Source organism: Ornithorhynchus anatinus, chromosome X5 (genome assembly GCF_004115215.2).
Source record: "Ornithorhynchus anatinus isolate Pmale09 chromosome X5, mOrnAna1.pri.v4, whole genome shotgun sequence".
In the NCBI taxonomy this organism is placed as follows: domain Eukaryota; kingdom Metazoa; phylum Chordata; class Mammalia; order Monotremata; family Ornithorhynchidae; genus Ornithorhynchus; species Ornithorhynchus anatinus.
Genome location: NC_041753.1, coordinates 22,933,567 through 22,955,951, shown reverse-complemented (window position 1 = coordinate 22,955,951; position 22,385 = coordinate 22,933,567). Strand labels below are relative to the sequence as shown.

Below are 22,385 nucleotides of genomic sequence, written 5' to 3'. Positions count from 1 at the left end.
TGACCTCCACTTTCTTTAGACTTATCTTCTGTTGGCTGTTCTGATAAAGGCATTTGCATGTCTTTTTGGGTGTGGGCCTCTAAGGTTCAGTCATTTATAGACAGCAATTCCTTTTTTTTCTCTTTTTTTAGTTGTATTTATTAAGTGCTTGCTATGCCCCTAAGCGCTGGGGAAGATACAAGAGAGTAAGGCTGGCCACAGTCCACATCCCACATGGGGCTCATAGTCTTAATCCCCAATTTACTGATGAGGTAACTGAGGAGCAGAAAAGTTAAGTGACTTGCCCAAGGTCACACAGCAGACAGGTGGCAGAGTGGGAATTAGAACCCAGATCTTCTGACTCCCAAGCCTGTGCTCTTTCCACTAGGCCACCCTGCTCAATTCTTGAATGACCAGGAAGAATTGGAAGAGTTTTCCAGAGGAGCAGAAGTGTATCCTCTACCTGGTGTTCTCTAGCTTTGCCACACAGAATGAATTTTAAAAGATTAGACCCACTAATGCTTTCCTGCAGTCAGTATATACTGATGGCATTTACTGGGCACTTACTTTTTACAGAGCACTGTACTGAGCGCTTGGGAGCGTACAATACAACAGAATTGGTAGACACATTCCCTGCCCACAAGGAGTTTACAGTCTAGAGGAAAGGCTGTGAACAGGAGTAGTTGTCTCCAAGGTCATACCATTACGTGATATTTATGCTGATTCCAGAACACCTGGGCATCAGAGGACCTGGGTTCTATTTCCTACTCTGACTTCTATTTCCTACTCTGACTCTCGTCTGCTGAGGGACCTCGGGCAAGCCGCTTACCTTGTCTGTGCCCAAGTTTCCTCATCTGTAAAATAAGGATTTCGATACCTTTTCTCCCTGGCTCTGACCTGATTATTTTGCATCTTCCTCCTGCATTTAGTACAGTGCTCGGCGCTAAGTGCTTAACAAATGTAATACTAATAGTAAGAATAAAAATGATTATTCCACTGCCTGGGAATATCTCTGTCTGTTTCCCCCAGTAGAGTGCAATGTCCTCGTGGGGAGGGAAGTATGTCTTGGGCTTCTGTTGCATCTCCCAAGGACTTAATACAGTCTATTTTTACTCAGTAGGCGCTCAATAAACACCGTCACTATTACTTCTACTGCTCTGACTGCTGCTCCTACAACCTACTAACGCTATGATCATTGTGGCTTCTCCACTATGACTCCCGTGGATCTGGAGAACTTTTGTGGTGGGACCCCTTGCCCTGCTCATCCCTAAGGGCTTCTGAACAGGATCCGATCAATCCAAAGTGGAATTCTTCAACCTGTGCATGACATTTCCAAGCCCCATGAGGGTTGTTGTTGTTGCTATCTTATGCTGTCGCGTCGCGTCTGACCCATAGCGATGCCGTGGACGCATCTCTCCCAGAGCGCCCCACCTCCGTCTGCCATCGTTCCAGTAGTGGATGCAGAGAGTTTTCTTGATAAAGATACGGAAACGGTTTACCACTGCCTCCTTCCATGCAGTAAACCTGAGTCTCTGCCCTCGACTCTCTCCCGTGCCGCTGCTGCCCAGCACAGGTGAGTTTTGACTTGTAGCAGAGTGCCTTCCACTCGCTAGTTACTGGCCAAGCTAGGAATGGAATGGATAGGCCTCTGCTTGACTCTCCCTCCCGTAGTTGAGACTGCTAGAGTACTGGAAACTCTCCAGGTGCGACCCTGAGAGGTACCATGAGGATTGCTTCCCCCTAAATATCTCCTTTTCACCACCCGTACTCTCAATACAAAAAAAAACCACAACTGACTCCAGTTGTAATGATAATAATAATTCGAATTTGCACAGCTCTTGAAATTTTCCAGAGAACTTTCCCGTGGATCATCTCACTTTATCTTCACAACCCCCCGTGAGGGGTACATCACTTTCCCCCAACTACCCACTCGGAAGAGCTCAAACTTGTCTGTGTCTTACCCAGGAAGGAGAGAGGGGGCCTCAAAGAAAGGCTGAGCCATTCTTAATCACCATGGCGCTGGCTCAATATTTTATCTCCCAGGAGCAGAGAGGGAAATGGCTCCTGGCCCAAGAAGCGCCTTGAAACGAGGCTGGCGTTAGCGATGAGAAGGATCTGTCCCTTCCCTCGATATCTCCACAACCTGTACATCCTGTCCCCTCCCCTCCTCGCAGGATTCACGGGGAATCGTCCCCAGCGATGGCGGTCGTGGGCTCTGGGAAGCGTGTCCCCCTGCCTTGGGATGTCCTCCTTCAGCTGCTTCTGGTCCCGTGTTTGGCGACGGGCTCAGGTGGGTTTCCAGCTTCTTCCTTGCCCCCTCGGTTCCCTTCCGGTGGGTTCGTGGCGCTGTTTCCAACTAAGAGAGGCTTGTAGGTGCTCGGGAGACCTAGGGACAGTCTCCATTTTGGTCCAGAGTTTAAGGCTCAGGAAAGTAGAGACTCCCTCTCAGAGCTGAGTGGGATTGCCCCAGAGGGGTTGTTTTCCGTGGGGGAGGGGATTGGGCCAGACCTGTTTTGGGGAAAGGTGGTGGCAGTATCTGTTTTGTAAAGCCATCCATTTTAGGGAGATAAGGTTTGGCATCGGGGATTTATTGACAGCTGGGGCCAACACCCACTCAACATCGCTCTTCCCCTCCATCCCTGTTCTTGACTCGATGGACCTCCTGTCCCTCCTGAGGTGGCCCGGGTTAGGCCCGGGTGGAGGGGTGTGCGTGAAGCTAAGGGAACAGGGAGAAATGGGGTGCAGACCAGGAGGAAAAAAAAAGAACTTTTGCCCGGAGGTCCCCTGGCTTCCACATCCCTGGGCCCTGAAGAAATCGAACCTTGCCGTGGCCCTTTCCCTACAAGGGGGGAATCCCAAACCTGACTCGTCTTTCCTCTCCGTCTCTCCTAGAGTTACACTCACTGAAATTTTTCAGTTTTGCTGTCTCCGAGCCCAGTCCGGGGGTCCCTGAGTTTGGTTTGCATGTCTATCTGGATGACCACTTCTTAGCACAGTATGACAGTGAAAAACAGAAATTAAAATTCCAGAATAAGAGGATAGAGAATCGAGTTGGACATGGGTATATTGAAAAGCAGATCTTGCAGATTAGCCTCTGGCAGGATTGGTTCCAAAGCCAAATGCAAGACATCATGAGCCACTACCATCACAGTGGAGGTAAGTTGTTGTTACTGTTGTATGTGCTAAGCACTTAGCACGTGTCAAGCACTGTTCTAAGTGGTGGGGTAGATAGAAGTTAATCAGGTCCCTCTCCCACGTGGGGCTCACAGTCTGAGCAGGAGGAAGAACGGGCACTGAAGCTCCATTTTACAGATGAGGAAACTGAGGCATAGGGAAGCAAAGTGCGTTGCCCAAAGTCCCACAGCAGACAAGAGGTGGGGCCGAGATTAGAACCCAGGTCCTCTGACTTCCAGACCCTCTCCACTAGGCCACGCTGCTCCAGACTCCTGACTCCTGACTCCTGCTCTTCCTTTCCTCCCTTCCCCCTTCTCCTGCCCCTACAAACAAAAGGCCGCCAGAGCCCAGGGCACGCTGTAGTGACATCATCAAGAGTCACCTGACAGGGAGGGCCTCACCAGGCAGACCAGTTCGAGCCCCCAACTTGTCTCAGTGGGGCCCTGGCGAAGGTCACAAGGTCAGACTTTCAAGGACCTGGGTTCTAAACCCAGCTCTGCAACTTGTCTGCTGTGGGAACTTGGGAGAATCGCTTAATGTCTCCAGGCCTCTGCCTCCAGTCTGTGTCTCTTCTGATTAGAATAGACAAATTAAAGACAAATTAATAATAATGTTGGTATTTGTTAAGCACTTACTATGTGCAGAGCACTGTTCTAAGCGCTGGGGTAGACATAGGGGAATCAGGTTGTCCCACATGGGGCTCACAGTCTTAATCCCCATTTTACAGATGAGGTAACTGAGGCCCAGAGAAGTTAAGTGACTTGCCCACAGTCACCCAGCTGACAAGTGGCAGAGCTAGGATTCGAACTCATGACCTCTGACTCCAAAGCCCCTGCTCTTTCCACTGAGCCACGCTGCTTCTCTATCTGGGCCATTTGTTATTCTAATGCCTTGTTTTGTAGGAAAGGGACATGGCTTTGGTTTTTGTAGTAGAAATGGATGATACTGTGTCCCGCTCATCTGAAGAGCAAGTAGGTTGGCCAATAGTCTATGAGTAATATTATCATAATAATAATGGTATTTGTTAAGCACTTACTATGTGCCAAGTACTGTTCTAAGCACTGGGGTAGATAAAAGATAATCAGGTCCCACATGGGGCTCACAGTCTATGTGTGAGAAGAGGTTTCAATCCCAATTTTGCAGATGAGGAAGCTGAGGCAAAGAGAAGTTAAGGGACTTGTCCAGAGTCACACAGCAGGAATGTGACAGAGTTGAGATTAGCACCCAGGTCTTCTGACTTCCAGGCCCTTGCTCTATTCACTAGACCACTCTGCTTCTCTAAGTAGCGGGTAGAAGGGTGTTTAAAGGAGCTGCTCTGGTACTTTGTATTCTGGGGTCTAGTTGTCTGCGAGGTGCACTAATTCAGTGTGTGGGGGCGGGGCGGGGCGGGGGGGGTGGATACCAGGGTCTCACACTTTCCAGAATGTGATTGGCTGTGAGATCCAGAAAGACAACAGCTCCAAGGGAATTTTCTTCTTTGGATATGATGGCGAGGACTACATTTCCTACGACCTGGACAAAGAAACCTGGACTACGAAAGATTCTGTGGCCAAAATCACCGAGCAAAAATGGAATGCCACAGAGGCACACAGGAAATCTGAACTGCTTGATAAATGTGTCCAGACCTTCCAGGACTTGGTGAAGTACAAGAAATACATCCTGGACCTGAAAGGTATAAACTCTGTTAATCAATCAATCGAGGACATTTACTGAGCGCTTTCTGTGTGCAGAGCACTTTGCTAAGCGCCTGGGAGAGTACAATAGAGTTAACAGACGCAGTGAGCCCTGCCCACAGCGAATTTACAGTCTAGAGATGAGTTTAACTCACCCAGTATGGGCTGCCCCTGCCTCTGACACCAGTCTGTTTCTATTATTATTATGACGATGATTATTAGTGCTATTATTATAATTACTATCATTATTACGTTTCAAGCACTGTTCTAAGTGCTGGGGGTAGATACAAATGAATCTGGTTGGGCACAGCAGAAGCGTGGTGGAGCTGGGATTAGAAGCCAGGTCTGGGAGGCCGTGCTCTTTCCGCTAGGCCAGGCCGCTCCTGTGATTTCATTGGCCACCCTAAGGTGATTGTTTTCACCCATTAGACTGAGCTGCCTACCCTTGGGGGGCAGGGCCTCCTTTAGACCCTGTGGTACTGCTGTCCCGTGAAGAGCCTGGTTCTCCGTGGGTGAAGGTGGTGACTGAGGGAGCAGGGTGGCCCGTGGGACACCATCTTGGATTCTGTGGGGATTCCCCTCCCCTCCCCATAGGTGGATGTACACGCCCTTAAGGGTCCCCAGGAGACCCTCTGGCCCTGGCAGTCAAATCCGATGATGAATCTGACCCTCCCTGACCAGGCCCTCATTTCCTCTTATCCTGCTCAGTCAGTCAGGCAGCTTATTGTGTGCAGAGCACTGTACTAAGCTCTTTGGAGAGTACAGTATAATGATAAACAGACACACTGCCTGCCCACAGTGAGCTTGCCCTTGATCTTGGGTTTGCACCTTTTATTCACCCCTCCCTCAGTCCCACAGTTCTTATGTACATATCTATATTTATTGATTCTTATTACTGTCTGTCTCCCCCTCTAGACTATAAACTCCTTGTGGGCAGGGAACATGTCTACCCCTCCCTTCTCATATCAGACAGGTAATTGGGTCTCTCCCACTTGAAAGCCTTATTGGAGGCCCATCTCCTCCAAGAAGCCTCACCTGACTAAACCCTCTTCTCCTCTTCTCCCGCTCCCTTCTGCGTCGCCCTGACTTGCTCCCTTCATTCGTTCTCCCTCCCATCCCCATAGCGCATATGTATATATATGTAATTTATGTATTTATTATTTATTCATTTATTTATGTATATTAATATCTGTCTTCCCCTGTAGACTGAGCTCATTGTGAGCAGAGAATGTGTCTGTTTGTTGTTACGTTGCACTCTCCCAAGCAATTAGTACAGTCCTTTGCCCACAGTAAGCGCTCAATAAATATCATTGATTGGTTGTTTAATGTTAAGATACAAGAAAGGGTTGGGTACATCTAAATTCTGTTAGAAGGGCTGGCTATAGTGGACAGTATAGGGGCTAGGTGTGAATATTTAGAGTAACTCTGTAGAAGTTCCATTTTCTGGGCTCCGGGCTCATGAGGGGCGGGGAGGTGGGAAGCCCCTCACCATCCCTGATCTACAATCTTTTTTCTCTTTCAGAACGACCGTCAGGGCTAGTGACCCAACACACAGGCCCCAACAGAGAGATGATCCTGAAGTGCTGGGTCTTCAGCTTCTCGTCCCCAAATATCGTGCTGAGTTGGTTGAAGGATGGGGAAGAGATGGAGCAGGACACCAAGCACTCGAAAGCACGGCCCAGTGGGGACGGCACCTACCAGAAGTGGGCATCCGTGGAGATTCCCCCCGGGGAAAAGGAGAAATATATCTGCCGGGTGAAGCATGGGGAGCTGAGCGCCCAGTTCAACCAGGCCTGGGGTGAGTACCGGGCTGTTGGGTGGTGAGCAGGTTCAGGGTGAGTGGGGGGAAGCAGAATCATGGGTAGCACAGTGGGGCTTATGGAAGAGGAGCAGCGTGGCCTAGGGGGTAGAGCGTGGGCCTGGGAGTTGGAAGGACCTGGGTTCTCGTGCCTTCTCCTCCACTTGTCCGCTGGGTGACCTTGGGCAAGTCACTTAACTTCTCTGAGCCTATGGGGTTAATACCGTGAGCCCCATGTGGTTCATGGACTGTGTCCAACCTGGTTAACTCGTATCTACCCCAGCGCTTAAGACAGTACCTGGCACATAGTAAGCGCTTAATAAATACCATAAATAGGGGGGTTATGAGAAGCAGCATGTCCTAGTGGAAAGAGCTCGGGCTTGGGAGTCAGAGGACCTGGGTTCTAAACCGGCCCTGTCACTCGCCTGCTGTCTGACCTTGGGCAAGTTACTTAACTTCTCTATGCCTCTGTTTCCTCAACTGTAAAATGGGGATTCAATACCTGCTCTCCCTCCAACTGAGACTGTGAGCGCCATGTGGGACGGGGGACTGTGTCCAACCTGATTACCGTGTATCTTCCCCAAAGCTTAGAACAGCGCTTGACACATAATAAGCACTTAATAATACCATAATAATATTAACACATTTAATAACAATAATAATAATAATAATAATAATAACGTGGCTAGGGGCAGACACCTCATTCCCCCCTATTTTGTTTCAGAGCTGGAACCTGATTCCTTGACCATCTGGGTCATTGCTTTTTGTCTCGTCGCTGTCCTGTTCTTCACCTTGGTTTGGATTTGGAACTGTGTCCTGTAGAAGAAAAACGTGCCACTAACAAGTAAGGAGGCAAGACTAATTTCTCTACTTCCTTTGGAGTTTCCAGTCCCCAGTCAGTCGATGGTATTTATTGAGCGCTTACTGTGTGCACTGTATTAAGCACTTGTTAAAATACGATACCCTGGTGAATCGCAGTGGATTTTGGGACAACAACCCCATACCTACCAAGGAAGCCACCCAAGGGTATGCATTGTCTTTTTAAGATTATTATTCCTCCTCACTCCCTATAGTCCGTGACCCTTCTAGTTCCTGGGGTTGTCCTTGGGCATATGAATCAGGTAGCACCCAGATAGTGCTTCCTGCTAACATTCCAGGGAGCAGTCAAGGACGCCAACGTGGCTTAATTCACATTGAGTTGGACAAGCAGCATGACCTAGTGGAAAGAGCCCGGGCCTGGTGGGGGACGTCAGAGGACCTGGATCCTAATTCGCCATGTACCTGCTGTGTGACCTTGGGCAAGTCACTTCACTTCTCCATGCCTCAGTTCCCTCATCTGTAAAATGGGGACTGTGAGCCCCATGTGGGACAGGGGCTGTGTCCTACCGCAGTGCTTAGAACAGTGCTTGGCGCATTGCAAGTGCCTGAGAAATACCATTAAAAAACCCCAACTCACCGAACAGCAAAAATCCAGTTACCTAGAAGCGAATTTTTTTTTCTCTGCTTTGGCTTCCTTTAAATCCCAGGAGTTCACCTCACCTTGAGCTCCTCAGGTGAGCCTGAGGGGAGCCCTGGGGAAGCAGGGTTACTCCAGGGATCCCCATTATGTCTAAGAAGGACATTCACCCCAGCTAGCATCCTAAGGAGGTGGTGGGCCCTGTGGGGTTAATGAGCAGTGTATTAGAAACACTGAAGGTCCAAATCTCAGATTTTAACCCACTTTGTCACTCTTCACTGGGTCTTTTCTCTCTATGAACTAGACATGTTGACTCCACTTGATTAGGGGCTACATATGGGACAAGGCCTCCCATTGAGCCTAGTAACCGGCTGCCTCTAGAAGAGAAAGGGCATAGCAACTGAGAGGAGGGAACCCCAAACTATCTCCTCTTCACTCCCCTGATTTTGGCCAGTCTTTCTTTCCCCTACCTTTCCATCCCATCACCCCGGATAAATAAGAATCAGTGTAGCCTAGGGGATGGTCACAGAGCCTGGACCTGGGAGCCAGAGGACCTAGATCTGAATCCTGTTTCCACCACTTGCCTTTGAATGACTTTAGACAAGTCACTTAACTTCTCAGTGCCTCAGTTTCCTCATCTGTAAAATGGGGAATCAATACCTGTTCGCCTATTAACTTAGAATGTGGGACAAGGACTGTGTCTGACCCGATTAACTTAATTTTAAGCACTTAACAAACACCACAATTATTATTATTTTTATGAGCACTGGGGATGATTTGGTAATGAGGGTTTTTTTCTTTTACGGTATTTGTTAAGCACTTACCAAGTGCCAGGCACTGTACTAAGCACGGGGGTAGATACAAGCTGATCACGTTGGACACAGTCCATGTCCCACATGGGATCACAGTCTTATTCTTCATTTTACAGGTGAGGTAACTGAGGCATAGAAATATTAAGTAACTAGCCCAAAGTCACAGAGCAGATAAGTAGCAGGGTCTGGATTAGAACCCAGATCCTTCTGACTCACAGGCTGAGTGCTCCTTTCACTGGACCACACTGCTTCTCAGCAATTAGAAGGAATCCATTGGATTGGGTTGTGGGAACTGTACTAATAGCATTTATTGAGTGGCCACCGTACTGGACGCTTGAGAAGTACAGAATAAAAAAGTGTGATACGTTCCTTGCCCACAAGGAGCTTCCATTCTATAAGGGGGAGTGAGAAGACAGTGAGATTCCTTGGCAGGTGTTTGGGTTGGGTGCTTTCCCGGGCTTGGGAGTCAGAGGTCATGGGTTCGAATCCCAGCTCTGCCACTTGTCAGCTGTGTGACTGTGGGCAAGTCACTTAACTTCTCTGTGCCTCAGTTACCTCATCTGTAAAAAGGGGATGAAGACTCTGAGCCTCCTGAGGGACAACCTCATTACCCTGTATCTACCCCCGCACTTAGAACAGTGCTCTGCACATAATAAGCGCTTAACAAATACCAAAATTATTATTATTATTTCTGTCCTGAAAAATAACTCACACCTCTATCGTCCCTCACTCTGTGCTTCTTCTCAGCAGACCACTAATGATTCCTCGAGAGGGTGAACCGAAATACTGAACTGCCTCTACTCCCTTCCACCGAGAAGCCATCTGATGCCGTATATGACCCCATTTCAAGTCCAAAAATTTGAATCCAGAGGTTCAGAATGGGGCAGAGCCCCATCTGGTTCCAGAGAAAGAGGCCAAACTTTGCCTCTTCCCAGTGACCAACCTTTGCCAGCGCCCTCAAACGATTGTTGGAGCGATCGGTCACAGTGGAGATGAGAGCCATCGGCGAAACACGCTCTGATCACAGCCGAACGATAGCAGTGAATAAACGCAAAATAGGACCCAGTGAAATGCTTTTCATCATCCTTTCTCCTCCACTAGATCGTAAGCCCCTTGAAGTCAGGGAATTGTCATCTGGATTTCCTTAGCATCTCTCATCTCAGTCCCCAGGAACAAAACCAAAAGATTTATTTTAGTGTCTGACCTCCCCATTACACTGTAAGCTCTTTGCGGGTAGGGAACTCTGTTGTATTACATGCTCTCACAAACACTTAGTACAGTGCTCTCCAAAAGTAAGCACTCAGTAAATATCATTGATTGACTAATTCCTCTAGGCCGTAATCTCCTTGTGGGCAGGGAATGTGTCTACCAACTCTGTTGAACTGTACTCTCTCAAATGCTTAGTACAAGGTCCTGCATATGGGAAGCATTGAATAAATACCCTTGATTGTTTGGCCTCGGGTATCTGCTTCACTCTTTCTTCAGGCTCAACCACTCCGCTGCAAAGTTAAGAAGCTGGGCAGACATTTTCAGGGGGGACAAAATGTGTTAAAATGTGATCGAGAACTTGACATGGTTTTTTTCCAGTGGTACTTATTAAGCACTTATTATGTGCCCGAGCACTGTACTAAGTGCTGGGGTACATACCAGATATCAGGTTGGACAAAGTACCTGTCCCACAAGGGGCTCACAGTCTAAGTATGCTTTAGGTGACATTGAAAATGTGGTGGAAATCTACCATCTAAACTAGTTTTGACTTTCTTTAAATGAGCTCACTAACTGTGTGTGTGGCAGGGGTGGGACGGGACGGAACACCTCGGACTGGGACCTGTGATTTACTTACAACTGAGGTGAAAAGAAAGCCTTCTCAAAAAGGGACAATTCACTCTGATGCAAAAAATATTTTGAATTTTGATAGCAATCCTTTCATCGGAACGGGAGACTTTTCATCTGAAATGCAAGTAGCCATTTTTTAATGGTATTTTAAGCACTTAGGTTGTTCTAAGTGCTGGGGTAATACAAATTAATTAGGTTGGACACAGCCCCTGTCCCTTACGGGGCTCACAATCTAAGTAGGAGGGAGAACAGGTATTGAATCCCCACCCAGTGCTTAGAACAGTGCTCGGCACATCGTAAGCACTTAACAGATACCATAATTATTATTATTTTACAGTTGACACTGAAACACAGAGAAGTTAAGTGACTAGCCCAAGCTCATACAGCAAGCATTGTCAGAACAGGAATTAGAACACAGGTCCTCCGACTCGCAGGCCCAGGCTCTTTCCACTAGGCCACACTGCTTAAATTACCATTCCCGCCCCTCCCCAAGCCATCTTATCGCTTCCTCAGCCCCGTGGCCGTATCGGACTCCACACATCTTGGCTCCCTACTTGACTGTGAGCCTGTTCCAGCGGCTGCTAGATTATCAGAAGGGCCCAGACTCTGCAGCCTGGAACGAGTCTCCTGGATCCCTTTTTTTTTTCATGGTATTTGTTGAGTGTTTACTATGCCCCAAGCACTGTACTCGGTGCTGGGGTAGATACAAGCTAATCGGGTTGGATACAGTCCATATCTCACATGGGGCTCACGGTCTTAATCCTCATTTTACAAATGAGGTAAATAAGGCACAGAAACACTGTGACTTGGCCGAGGTCGCAGAGCGGACAAGCGGCGGAGTCGGGATTAGAACCTAGGTCCTCTGACTCCCAAGCCCGAGCTCTTTCAACTAGGTCATGCTGCTCCTTCTAAGTCAAGAGAGAATGCCCCAAATGGGACAGATGCTTTTAAAGGAAGGGGCGTAGGAGAGATTGGCATAACCGATGACAGTTCATTTCAAATTCATCCTTTCCTCTGCCCTCTCCTCCGCTTGGCAACGGTACTTCTCCATCCTTACTGACTCCTATACCAATTGCTTTCTTCTTTTCTTCCATTCATCCATTCAGTCAGTGGTATTTATTGAGCGCTTCCTGTGGGCAGGGAGCACGTCTACCAACTAGGCATCGTACTTTCGCAAGCCCTCGGTACAGTTCTCCGCACACAGTAAGTGCTCATTAAATAACATTGATTAAATGCTATCGACTGTTCCACCGAGTCCCCCGGTTGGCCAGGTAAGGCTGGCACCTCTTGGCATTTTGGGGGATGTTTGTGATTTAAGGTTTGGGGTGTTTTGGGGTACTCAGGGACCCGCCAGGTGAGGTGATAGGTCGAGAGCCCAAGGGAACTGTCGGAGGAATAGTCTGAAATAAATAGCAGATGGAAGGAGATTAGACTGGAAGCTCTTACTGCTGTGTGACCTTGGGCAAGTCACATAATTTCTCCGAGCCTCAGTTCCCTCATCTGCAAAATGGGAATTCAATACGTCCTACATAGACTGTCAGCCCCATGTGGATCTATCTTGTATCTACCCCTATGTTAAGTACAGTGCTCTGCCCATTCTAAGTGCTTAGTTAATAGTATTAATTAATAAATATTACTGACGTGCAGAAGCAGCATGGCCTACTGGGAAGAGCATGAGCCTAGAAGTCAACTAGAAGTCCCCTCAACTTTCCCATCACTGTAGCCAACACCACCATCTTCACTGTCTCACAAACCCATATCCTTGGGATGATCCTTTACTCATCTCTCTCATTCAACCCACATATTCAGTCTATCGCCAATTCCTGTCAGTTTTACCTTCACGACATCTCTAGAATCTGCCCCGAACTCTCCAGCCAAACAGCTACCGCATTGGTTCGAACACTTGTCATACACCGTCTCGACTACTGCATCGGCCTCTTTGCTGACCTGCCTCCACCCTCTCCCCGCTCCTGTTCAAACCGTACTCTGATGCCAAGATCATTTTTCAAAGGCATCCTTCTGCAAACGTCTCTCCACTCCTCAAGAACCTCCAGTGGTTGCCCATCCATCTTTGCATCAAACAGAAACTCCTTAGCCCCACAGAACCTGTGTTCACATCCTTATAATCTTGCTGCTTCCCCTATCTAGAATGTAATAATAACAATAATAATAATAATAATAATGGTATTTGTTAAGGCTGGGAGTCAGAGGACCTGAGTTCTAATTCCACTCTGCTGCTTGTCCGCTGGGTGACCTGGGGCAAGTCACTTAACTTCTCTGTGCCTCAATTACCTCAGCTGAAAAATGGGGATTAAGACTGGGTGGGACATGGACTGTATCCAGCCTGATTAGCTAGTATCTATCCCACAGCTTAGTACAGTCCCTGGCACATAGTAAACACTTAACTACCATTTTAAAAAATCTGTCAATTAATCAATGATATTTGAGTGTCTACTATGTGTACTAAAGGTTCAGTGTCTCCCCCATTCATTCAGTCGTATTTATTGAGTGCTTACTGTATGCAGAGCTCTGTACTGAGCATTTGGGAGAGTACAATACAACGATAAACAGACATTACATTGAAAGCTCCTTGAGGGCGGGGATCATATCTACCAACTCTATTATACTGTACTCTCCCAAGCGCTTAGTACTGTGCTCTGTACACAGTGTGCGCTTAATAAATACCAGTCATTCGGTCAGTCGATTGTATTTATTGAGTGCTTCCTGTGTAAAGAGCACTGTACTAAGCACTTGGGAGAGTACAGTATAACAGGCACATTCCCTGCCCACAACAAGTTTGACTGATCTACCAACTCTCTTGTATTATACTCTCTCAAGTGCTTAGTACAGTGTTCTGCACACGGTAGGTGCTCAATACATACCATTGGCTGATGGATTGATTATTTCTGGGCGTGGAAGAGAACTGAGGATTGGAGGGAAAAAAAGGTTGACAACAGTGCTCTAGAGGGGTGACTTTGCCAGGGCTAAACTATGGACAATTAATGTGCTAGAAGTCCAAGTCAACCTTCTCCCCGATAGTCTAATCTTCCCATCTTCGCTGATCATCATCAATCATCATCAATGGTATTTATTGAGCACCTGCTGTGTGCAGAGCACTGTACTAAGCGATTGGGAGAGTACAATCCAACAGATTTGGTAGACATGCTCTCTGCCATATGAATGGTTCCAATCCTAACTCCTGACCAAAAAGAGAATCTCAGGAACCTGAAAGTGACTAATTAAGTGACAATTAACTGATCTGTGATATAATCTAACCTCAATAGGCCCTTTCTTTCCCTATCGTAACACAAACAGCAGATTTCAGGGTACAGTGGGATGTCAGGGGATTTATCTCTTCCTGCCGCTCAGATCATCTTCCTGAAATGTCACTCAGCACACCCACCCCTGTCTCTTCCAAACCATTCCTCTGGTTGCCCATCTTCATCTATATGAAGTAAAGATGCTTTGACATTGGCTTCAAGGTTCAAGGTTCTTATCAGTGACATTTATTAAGCACTTACTTTGCGTAGAGTGCTGTAGAGGATGTGGGTTCTAATCCCGGCTCCTCCACTTGTCAGCTGTGTGACTGTGGGCAAGTCACTTAACTTCTCTGTCCCTCAGTTACCTCATCTGTAAAATGGGGATTGAGACTGTGAGCCTCACGTGGGACAACCTGATTACCCTGTATCAACCCCAGCGCTTAGAACAATGCTCTGCACATAGTAAGCACTTAAATACCAACATTATTATTATTATTAGTCTACACAGTTAATTAACTTACATCTTCAAACTTCTTTTTACACTGCTCATCTCCTTCCATTTTTATCACAGTATCTATTAAGCGCTTGCTGTGTGCAGCCTCTGTTTTAATGGAATTTATTAAGCCAAGCTCTGTGCTCAGCATTGGGGTGGACACAAGATAACAGGTCAGACACAGTTCCTGTCCCACATGGGGCTCGCAGTCAGAAACGAAGGGAGAATTGGTATTTTATTCCCATTTTGTAGGTGAGGGAACTGAGGCACAGAGAAGTTAAGTGACTTGCCCAAGGTCACACAGCAAGAGGTGGATCCGGGATTAGAGTCCAAGTCCTCCTGATTTCAGTCTTGTACTCATTCCACTGTGCTACTCTGCCTTGACAGATTTCATTCTTATTTCATTCCCCAGACTGTGAGCCTCATGTGGGACAAGGACTACATCTGGTCTAAAAAGAAAAAAAAAAACCCTCCCTTGACCCCACCCTCGAGGAGCTGAAAGTGTGGGCTCTCTAGTTCCCTATAGACTCCTTCCTTCCTACCTCCATCTCTTCAGGAGAGAGGAAATGCGGACATCGGGGAAACGCCAGTGTGATCCAAGGCTCCGGAGGTCATGATGTGAAGTGGCGTGGCTCAGTGGAAAGAGCCCAGGCTGGGGAGTCAGAGGACATGGGTTCAAATCCCGGCTCTGCCGCTTGTCAGCTGTGTGACTTTGGGCAAGTCGCTTCACTTCTCTGTGCCTCAGTTGGGTTCTAATCCTGGCTCCACTACTTGCCTGCCGGGCGACCATGGGCAAGTCACTTCACTTCTCTGCGCCTCAGTTTCCTCATCTATAAAATGAGGGATTCAAAATCTGTTCTCCTCCCTCCTTAAACTGTGAGCCCCATTCATTCATTCATTCAATTGTATTTATTGAGCACTTACTGTGTGCAGAGCACTATAATAAGCTGTTGGGAGAGTACACTATAACACGTGGGAGAGGGACAGTCCCATCTGATTGCATTACGTCGACCCCCAATACTTACTCAGTACAGTGCCTGGCACATAGTAAGCACCTAAAATTTACCATTATCATTGACAAGGAAGATGTCCTATGGATGGGAGTACTCACCAGCTGTCCATCACATAGCCGCAAAGGGGATCAGGTTCCCAGAGGCTCTGGCTTCCTCTCTTCTTGAAGGAAATTCTCCACTTGCCAGGACTGGGACCAGGTCTTGCCAAGCCAATCAGAAATTGTGACTTATTAAGTACACGAGAAGTGCTTAATAAGCACCATTATTTGACTGATATCAGATTGCCTTCTCCCAAGCACTCGGCATAGTGCTCTGCACACAGTAAGGATTCAATAAATACCACTGACCGATCCTCATTCTATTGTATTCTCCCAAGGGTTCTGCACACAAGAAGTGCTTAATAAATACCATCCATCGATTGATTATCCAAGGCCTTTTTTGATTTCATCTGGAGGTGGGTTTCTTTGTGTCCAGCCAACACCACCTTTCCTCTTTTAAGGCTCACTCTTCTCACACTCCTTTTTTTTTATGGTATTTGTTAAGCACTCACTATGTGTCAAACACTGTTCTAAGCATTGGGGTAGATGCACGTGAATTAGGTTGGACAGAGTTCCCGTCCCACATGTGGGTCACAGTCTAAGTAGGAGGGAGAACAGGAGAACTGAGGCATAGAGAAGTTAAGCGACTCATCCAGGGTCACGGATCAAGCGGTTGGCAGAACCGGAACTAGAACCCAGGTCCTCCGACTCCCAGGCCCGGGAGCTTTCCGCTAGGCCATGCTGCTTCTCTTGTTCTTTTTATCCAGATCGTCACACTTGTCCTCGAGATCCGGGGGCAATAGAGAGAAATAAAGGAAACGTTTCTGGGATCACTTCGGCGCTGAAAGAAGCCAAGAGCACCTGAACATCACCGTCATGGGGGAGTCAGGCGCCGGAAAATCCACAATCATCAATGCTCTTTGGGGGGTGGGCCACGAAGAAGAGGGTTCGGCTCTCACCGGTGTGGTGACCACCAAGGAACCCACATGCTATCAACACCCCAATTTAGACATGAACTACTGGGATCCCCCCGGCATCGGGACCCCCAACTTCCAACCCGGCTCATATCTGGAGAAAGTAGCATTCCACCGCTACGACTTCTTCATCCTGGTGGCTTCCGAGCGGTTCACATCCAACCACGCTCTCTTGGCTCGCGAGATAGGGAAGATGGGGAAGAGATTCTACTTTGTCCGGGCCAAGGTGGACATGGACCTGGAGAACTGCAGGATCAGAAAACCCAGATCCCACAACGAGGACCGGATCCTGTGGGAAATTTGAGAGGGCTGTGTAAAGAAACTCCAGGATCAGGGGGTGAGAGGGGTCCAGGTCTTTCTGATCTCCGGCTTTGACCCCCCCACTCTACGACTTCCCCAAACTGGAGGAGACGCTGAAGAAAGAGCTCCCAGCTCGCAGGATTCATGCCCTCAAACTGGCCATTTGCAAACTCAATCCAGGGAAGATGTCAGGGGTTTACACTTACCTGTGATGAGAACGATGCTTATCATCTAGGTGCATACAGTCAGCGCTGAATAAATAGCCCTGATTGACCGATTGATGGAAGTGCCGTGGGGCGCGTAGGGTGGTGAATATAAATACCACTGATTGATTGATATCGTATTGTACTCTCCCAAGTGCTTTGTAGAATGCCCCGCACATGGTAAAAAACAATCAATTCCAGTGATTGATTGGTATTGTATTGTTTTCCTCCAATTGCTCAGTTCAATACTCTGTACAGAGTAGGCATCCATTAAATACCATTGATTGATTGATATTGTATCATGCTCTCTCAAGCATTTAGGACAGTGCTCTGCACACAGTATGAGCTCTATAAACGCCATCGATTTGTTGATGGATTGATATTGTAGTGTTTTCCCCCATGTGCTTAGTATAGTGCTCTGCACAGCGTAAGCACCCATTAGATATGACTGATGGATTGATTGTAGATCTCACTGACGGTGAAGTTCACCTACTGGGTATGTACGTGTGACTGAAAAGTTCTGTGACCACACAAAGATTTTCCCTTTCTTGCAGCAGCGCAAAAGCGTTGTTTCTGCTGTTGCTTCCCTGTCTCACGATCTCATTCCACCCATTCTGCTGGACCATCAGGAGCCCCTCCCTCATCCGAGCAGCAGTAAAGCAGCAAGAAAACAGATCAAAGTGGCAGGAGAAGGCAAAGACAGGTACCCACACTGGAGAGGAAATGCAAAGGGGCTTTTGAACCAATACCTTTTCCTCCCGGCATTCACTGGGGTGCCGCTCCAGTGAACGGAAAAGGGCCTCATATTTCTTCCTCGTATTGGAGCCTCACAATACGCACCCTGAAGTTAGTAAAGAACTGACTGGTGGACTAAAAAGTGGTAGACCTGCCCAGATTTATTGCCAATTCAACGAGAACTCAGAGTTCCTCACGGCATTAGTTCTCCAAGTCCCAGGGGGCTCCATCAAGGCATAGGAACTCTGGTTGAGAACATGCTTCTTTTAAAAAACATGATGATCAGAATGAAGTTCCAAAGCAGCATGATCACCCCTAGGGCATAGACCAGGATTTCTGTGGCTTCCAATATTTGGATAAGTGCACTGGACTCTAGGAGAAAGAAGAGCCCAGGGTTAGAGGTGGGGAGTAACCAGATCGGCACCAAGTTTTGGGAAGTTATCAGCGATGAGCACGGCATCGACCCAGCCGGAGGCTATGTGGGTGACTCCCCGCGGCAGCTGGAGAGGATCAATGTCTACTACAATGAGTCATCCTGTGAGTGGCCCCCAGAGAGTCCCGGCCCCTGCCCAGGGGGACTCAGGCCACCCAGAGAGCCCCAGCCCCAGCCCAAGCCCCGAAGAGATCCAGACCCCAAAGTCCTTGTCCCATCTGGGGCACATGGTCCAAGTGCGAGGGAGATTTGTCATAGCATTGAATTTCTACAGTGAATTTGATTCAGATCCCTCACTTTGCCCTGACATTTTCTGTTCTTCTTCTTTTCAGCTAAATCACTCATAAGGTGACTCTGTTTTGGGGTATTACCCTATTTATTTTGTTAATGAAGTGTACATCCCCCTGATTCTATTTATTGCTATTAAGTTGTCTTGTTTTTGTCCGTCTGTCTCCCCCGACTAGACTGTGAGCCCGGCAATGGGCAGGGACGGTCTCTATCTGTTGCCGAATTGTCCATTCCAAGCGCTTAGTACAGTGCTCTGCACATAGTAAGCGCTCAATAAATACTATTGAATGAATGAATGAATATTGGGTTCTGAGAGGGGAGCTGAGGGCTTGGGCCAATGTCTTGGTTGCCGCAGGGTGGGTCGGACTGAGGCTAGGACGTGACGTTTGGAGCCAGGGAGCAGGGGTGAGGGTGTGTGTGACCCCGGCAATCTCCATGGGCTGGCAAAACTAGAGTTAGCTAGGTTGCCCCTAGCTCAGCCCAGAAAGATATTCGGGAGAGGGGCCGGAAAGTGACTTTGTCTCCGGTTCGATGCTTTGTCTCTAGAGGATCGGGCGAGGGGGAAGCCGAGGTCTGGAGTCCTGCTTCCTAGTTCAGTGGGATAGCAGCATGGCTTAGCGGAGAGAGCACAGGCCTGGAAGAGCGAAGGACCTGGGTTCTAATCCCGGCTCCGCCACATGTCCTCTGTGTGACCTAGGGCAAGTCACTTCACTTCTCTGGGCCTCAGTTACCTCATCTGTAAAATGGGGATTAAGAGTGTGAGGCCCACGTCGGACAGGGCCTGGGTCCAACTCCAGCGCTTGAAACAGTCCTTGGCACACTGTAAGCGCCGAAGTGTCATAATTCTTATTATTAGAAGCAAAGTGAGAGCTGGAGGAGAGGTCAAACGTACCCCAGTGCACGAGGAGAGTCTTCTTCAGCCCCAAGTGGTCCACTTTACTGTTGAAAGAGTCATTGATGGAGGAGCCGATGACGAGTTCATAAAACTTGCAGAAAGGATGGTGAAACCAAGGCAGGAGGTTGGACTCCAACACACCTTCGACCACTGGCTCCCTCTCGCGCGGCCATGTGATGTTGAGAATCGGGGAATAGTTGGCAGTAGAATAGATCTGGTTGTCAGATTGGTCCAGCTCCTTGGATTTGTCAGAGAACACAATCATCTGGAGATTATCTAGGGCAGAGATAAGAGGATAAGAAATGTGTCTATTACCTCGTTGTTTGGTACTCTCCCAAGCGCTTAGTACTGTGCTTTACACACAGTGAGCGCTCAACGAATGCCATTGATTGATTGATAGTGAGGCTCTGACTCAGGCCCAACCTCCTGGCCCCTGCAGTTTCCTTAGAGCAAAGCCCAAGACTTGCATTCTTCTGGGCCCCTGTACGTCTTGGGGCTCTTTCACGCTGAGAGGCTCCTCCAAGTTAGGCTTGAATCTGGTAGGCATAAATTTGGCCTGTCCCACAAACCCAGAACTTGGAGCTTCGGGGTCCCCCTGATAGAGTTGGAGGGGTGCGTGTATGTTGGGAGGGGGAGTTTCCAAGAGAAATAGAAGGGCGGGAGGAGGTCGGGGCGAGAGGGTGATTGGGAGAAGAGTAGAGTAGGGAGAAGCAAGGGCAGAGATGCGGATGTGGATGGGGGGGAAAGGAGAGAAGTGGGATAGAAAGCTTCCTCGCTTCACTAATCTTTCCCTGTCTCTGTGGACTCATTTCCTGTGAGAAGAGGCAGGTCCCTCCCCAGCCCGTAGAGCTCTACCCTACCTTGGGGAAGCGGGCACCCCATGGCAGTCCGGAGCCGAGTTCTCCTATACGGGGGAACGTTTACTGAACCGGCTGAGGGACGAAGCAGAGACCGGTCTGGGTTCTCTCAGCCTCCAGGTGTCACCCCTCAACCTGGTCCTCCGACTCCCAAGCTCCCTCAGTACTTGCCTCTGGGAGTCCCACCTTTCTCAGGGAGCAGAAGAATCACGAAGAAGAGAGTACCCAGCATCAGAGGTATTTTCAGATGCATCTTCCTCTTGAAGGTATCTGTTCGGGACAAAGAGAAGACAAGGATTAGAGAGCTAGATTAGAGAACTCTGGCCATGCTCAATTCAGCAAATTTGCCTTCACATGGTCTTTGCTGGTGAGAAGTTGAACTGCTCTGGGAGATGTCGCCACACAATGCTTCTGCCCTCCTCTCCCTCAACTCCTAACGGCCACTTGTCCGAGACAACGGCGACCTCGGAGATGACATCACAGATAAGAGTCTCTGTCACCCAATAATCAACTTGGAACCCTCACGTCACCTTCTCTCCCGTTAACTGGTGACGTACTGAAATGTCAGGGCGGGGACGCCTTTAGTTCTGAGGAACCCCTCTTAATAGCACTTGTGATATTTGTTAAGCATTCACCATTAGGGAGATGAGCCATTGAGGTTTTGGGTGGTCATGTGACTGATATTTGGGGTACTCAAACTCTATGTATGAGGAATACTGGAAGAAGCGGTAGCCATCCTGATAATGTCACTTCTTGGACTACTACTATAAAAACAAATGTTTTTCCAGTTTCACCTGCTCTTCTTTATTCTCTCAAGTGAGACAGAAAAAGCAAATATGGCAAGACGATATGAAATAACCAGGTAGATTTTCAAGTATTTGCTTCACTGTGGCTCTGGGGAAATAAGATATATTTTAAGTAATAATGATAATAATAACAATTTTTAAAAATCATAATTTGATTTTATTCTAATTGCCCTTCTCTCATCAGTTATCTTTTCTGCCTCACAACATCCCTGTGAGGTAAGGAGAGGCAGGTGTTTTCTCTCTAATTCTGTTAGTTAAGCAAACTGAGGCACAGAGAGGTTGCCCAAGGTCACACAGCAATCCTGTAGCAGAGTTGCAATTAAAATCGAAGCTTCCAGACTCTCAGACCCACTCTCCACTAGATCTTGTTGCCATCACAGGCAAGGTATAATGAAGAGATTCAGCGATTACCCAGGAAATCGTTGCAAACGAACAAGACAGAAAAAAGCACTGGTTTTGACTGCAACTATCCACTCTGTCTGCCTGACTTGATCAAATCCACCAGATCTCCCTTTCATTTTGCTTCTGTGGGCGCAGCCTACGGGATCAGTGCCATAAATAGACTTCTTTTGACGGTCTAAAAGGAGCCCCTCTCTGTCCCTCCCAGAGAATGGCAGCCTGGGCTATATCCAGCCATTCATGGGGTGATCTGAACAAGGGATATGTTGGAGCAAGTTTTTATAGTGGAAGTGGTAAAAAAATGCTGTTAGTATAGGAGTCACAAGTAAAAGGGCTTTTGATTTCAGAAACTCAAGATGGGTTTCAGTTGAACAAGGCTACATGAAAGTGTAGATGGCAAAGTAAATAATGCAATAGCAGTGACGCGCAGGTCAGCCTGGGGCTTATTGAGGCCGTGAGTGTCAGCAAGCACAGACCAAGGCACCGTCCATGAGACGCACATTGAATCCTTGAGGAAAAATCCAGTTTTGTGTGTTAACTAAATCCACACCCTGGTAGAGAAGCAGCGTGGCTCAGTGGAAAGAGCACGGGCTTTGGAGTCAGAGGTCATGGGTTCGAATCCCGGCTCGACCACTTGTCAGCTGTGTGACTTTGGGCAAGTCACTTAACTTCTCGGTGCCTCAGTTACTTCATCCGTAAAATGGGGATTAAGACTGTGAGCCCCTCGTGGGACAACCTGATTCCCCTGTGTCTACCCTAGCGCTTAGAACAGTGCTCGGCACATAGTAAGCGCTTAACAAATACCAACATTATTATTAAGACAGTACTAGATCCCACTGAGGAAAGCAATAATATGTATGTGAATCCTGATAGCACCTAAAGCTAAGAGGTAAAACTACACTCAATAAATGCTATTTAATGAATGAATGAATGAATAGCAAGGTGGAACTCGGAAACGAGGGC

The 22,385-nt window shown here is 47.9% G+C and overlaps 2 protein-coding genes and 1 non-coding gene across 8 annotated transcripts; 1 reads left to right on the top strand and 2 right to left on the bottom strand.

The window, feature by feature from the left end:
* Nucleotides 1-1,562: 1,562 nt before the first annotated feature.
* Nucleotides 1,563-1,700, bottom strand: LOC114808258. Its single transcript, XR_003756105.1, has one exon. It is a non-coding gene; the product is annotated as a small nucleolar RNA SNORA7 (small nucleolar RNA).
* A 419-nt stretch (nt 1,701-2,119) lies between these two features.
* LOC100085024 (class I histocompatibility antigen, Non-RT1.A alpha-1 chain-like) lies at nt 2,120-10,151 on the top strand. 2 transcript variants are annotated; one of them, XM_007656384.3, is made up of 6 exons: nt 2,120-2,269; nt 2,872-3,135; nt 4,559-4,825; nt 6,349-6,624; nt 7,349-7,468; nt 9,640-10,151. In XM_007656384.3, the coding sequence occupies exons 1-5, from the start codon at nt 2,179-2,181 to the stop codon at nt 7,444-7,446; spliced, it is 996 nt and encodes a 331-aa protein (XP_007654574.2). In that variant the 5' UTR covers nt 2,120-2,178; the 3' UTR covers nt 7,447-7,468; nt 9,640-10,151. The 2 variants fall into 2 exon arrangements, with proteins under 2 accessions (XP_007654574.2, XP_001515425.4); XM_001515375.5 differs by having other exon boundaries at nt 9,643-9,745.
* Nucleotides 10,152-17,887: 7,736 nt separating this feature from the next.
* Nucleotides 17,888-20,673, bottom strand: LOC103166389 (RLA class II histocompatibility antigen, DP alpha-1 chain-like). 5 transcript variants are annotated; one of them, XM_007658928.3, is made up of 4 exons: nt 20,566-20,673; nt 20,389-20,487; nt 19,358-19,636; nt 17,888-18,116 (listed from the first exon to the last, which is right to left on the bottom strand). In XM_007658928.3, exons 2-4 carry the CDS (start codon nt 20,468-20,470, stop codon nt 17,974-17,976), a joined length of 504 nt encoding a protein of 167 aa, XP_007657118.1. In that variant the 5' UTR covers nt 20,471-20,487; nt 20,566-20,673; the 3' UTR covers nt 17,888-17,973. The 5 variants fall into 5 exon arrangements, with proteins under 5 accessions (XP_007657118.1, XP_007657122.1, XP_007657120.1 ...); XM_007658932.3 differs by having other exon boundaries at nt 20,404-20,487; XM_007658930.3 differs by having other exon boundaries at nt 20,572-20,673.
* Nucleotides 20,674-22,385: the final 1,712 nt, after the last annotated feature.

Excerpts from the sequence above, each read along its gene's own strand:
- LOC100085024 (XM_007656384.3), top strand. The coding sequence starts at position 2,179 with ATGGCGGTCGTGGGCTCTGGGAAGCGTGTCCCCCTGCCTTGGGATGTC. Across the intron at positions 2,270-2,871 it reads GTGTTTGGCGACGGGCTCAG|AGTTACACTCACTGAAATTT; the intron begins GTGGGTTTCCAG and ends CGTCTCTCCTAG. Across the intron at positions 3,136-4,558 it reads CCACTACCATCACAGTGGAG|GGTCTCACACTTTCCAGAAT; the intron begins GTAAGTTGTTGT and ends GGTGGATACCAG.
- LOC103166389 (XM_007658927.3), bottom strand. The coding sequence starts at position 20,470 with ATGCATCTGAAAATACCTCTGATGCTGGGTACTCTCTTCTTCGTGATT. Across the intron at positions 19,637-20,388 it reads GAAAGGTGGGACTCCCAGAG|ATAATCTCCAGATGATTGTG; the intron begins GCAAGTACTGAG and ends TCTCTGCCCTAG. Across the intron at positions 18,117-19,357 it reads GACTCTCCTCGTGCACTGGG|AGTCCAGTGCACTTATCCAA; the intron begins GTACGTTTGACC and ends TCTTTCTCCTAG.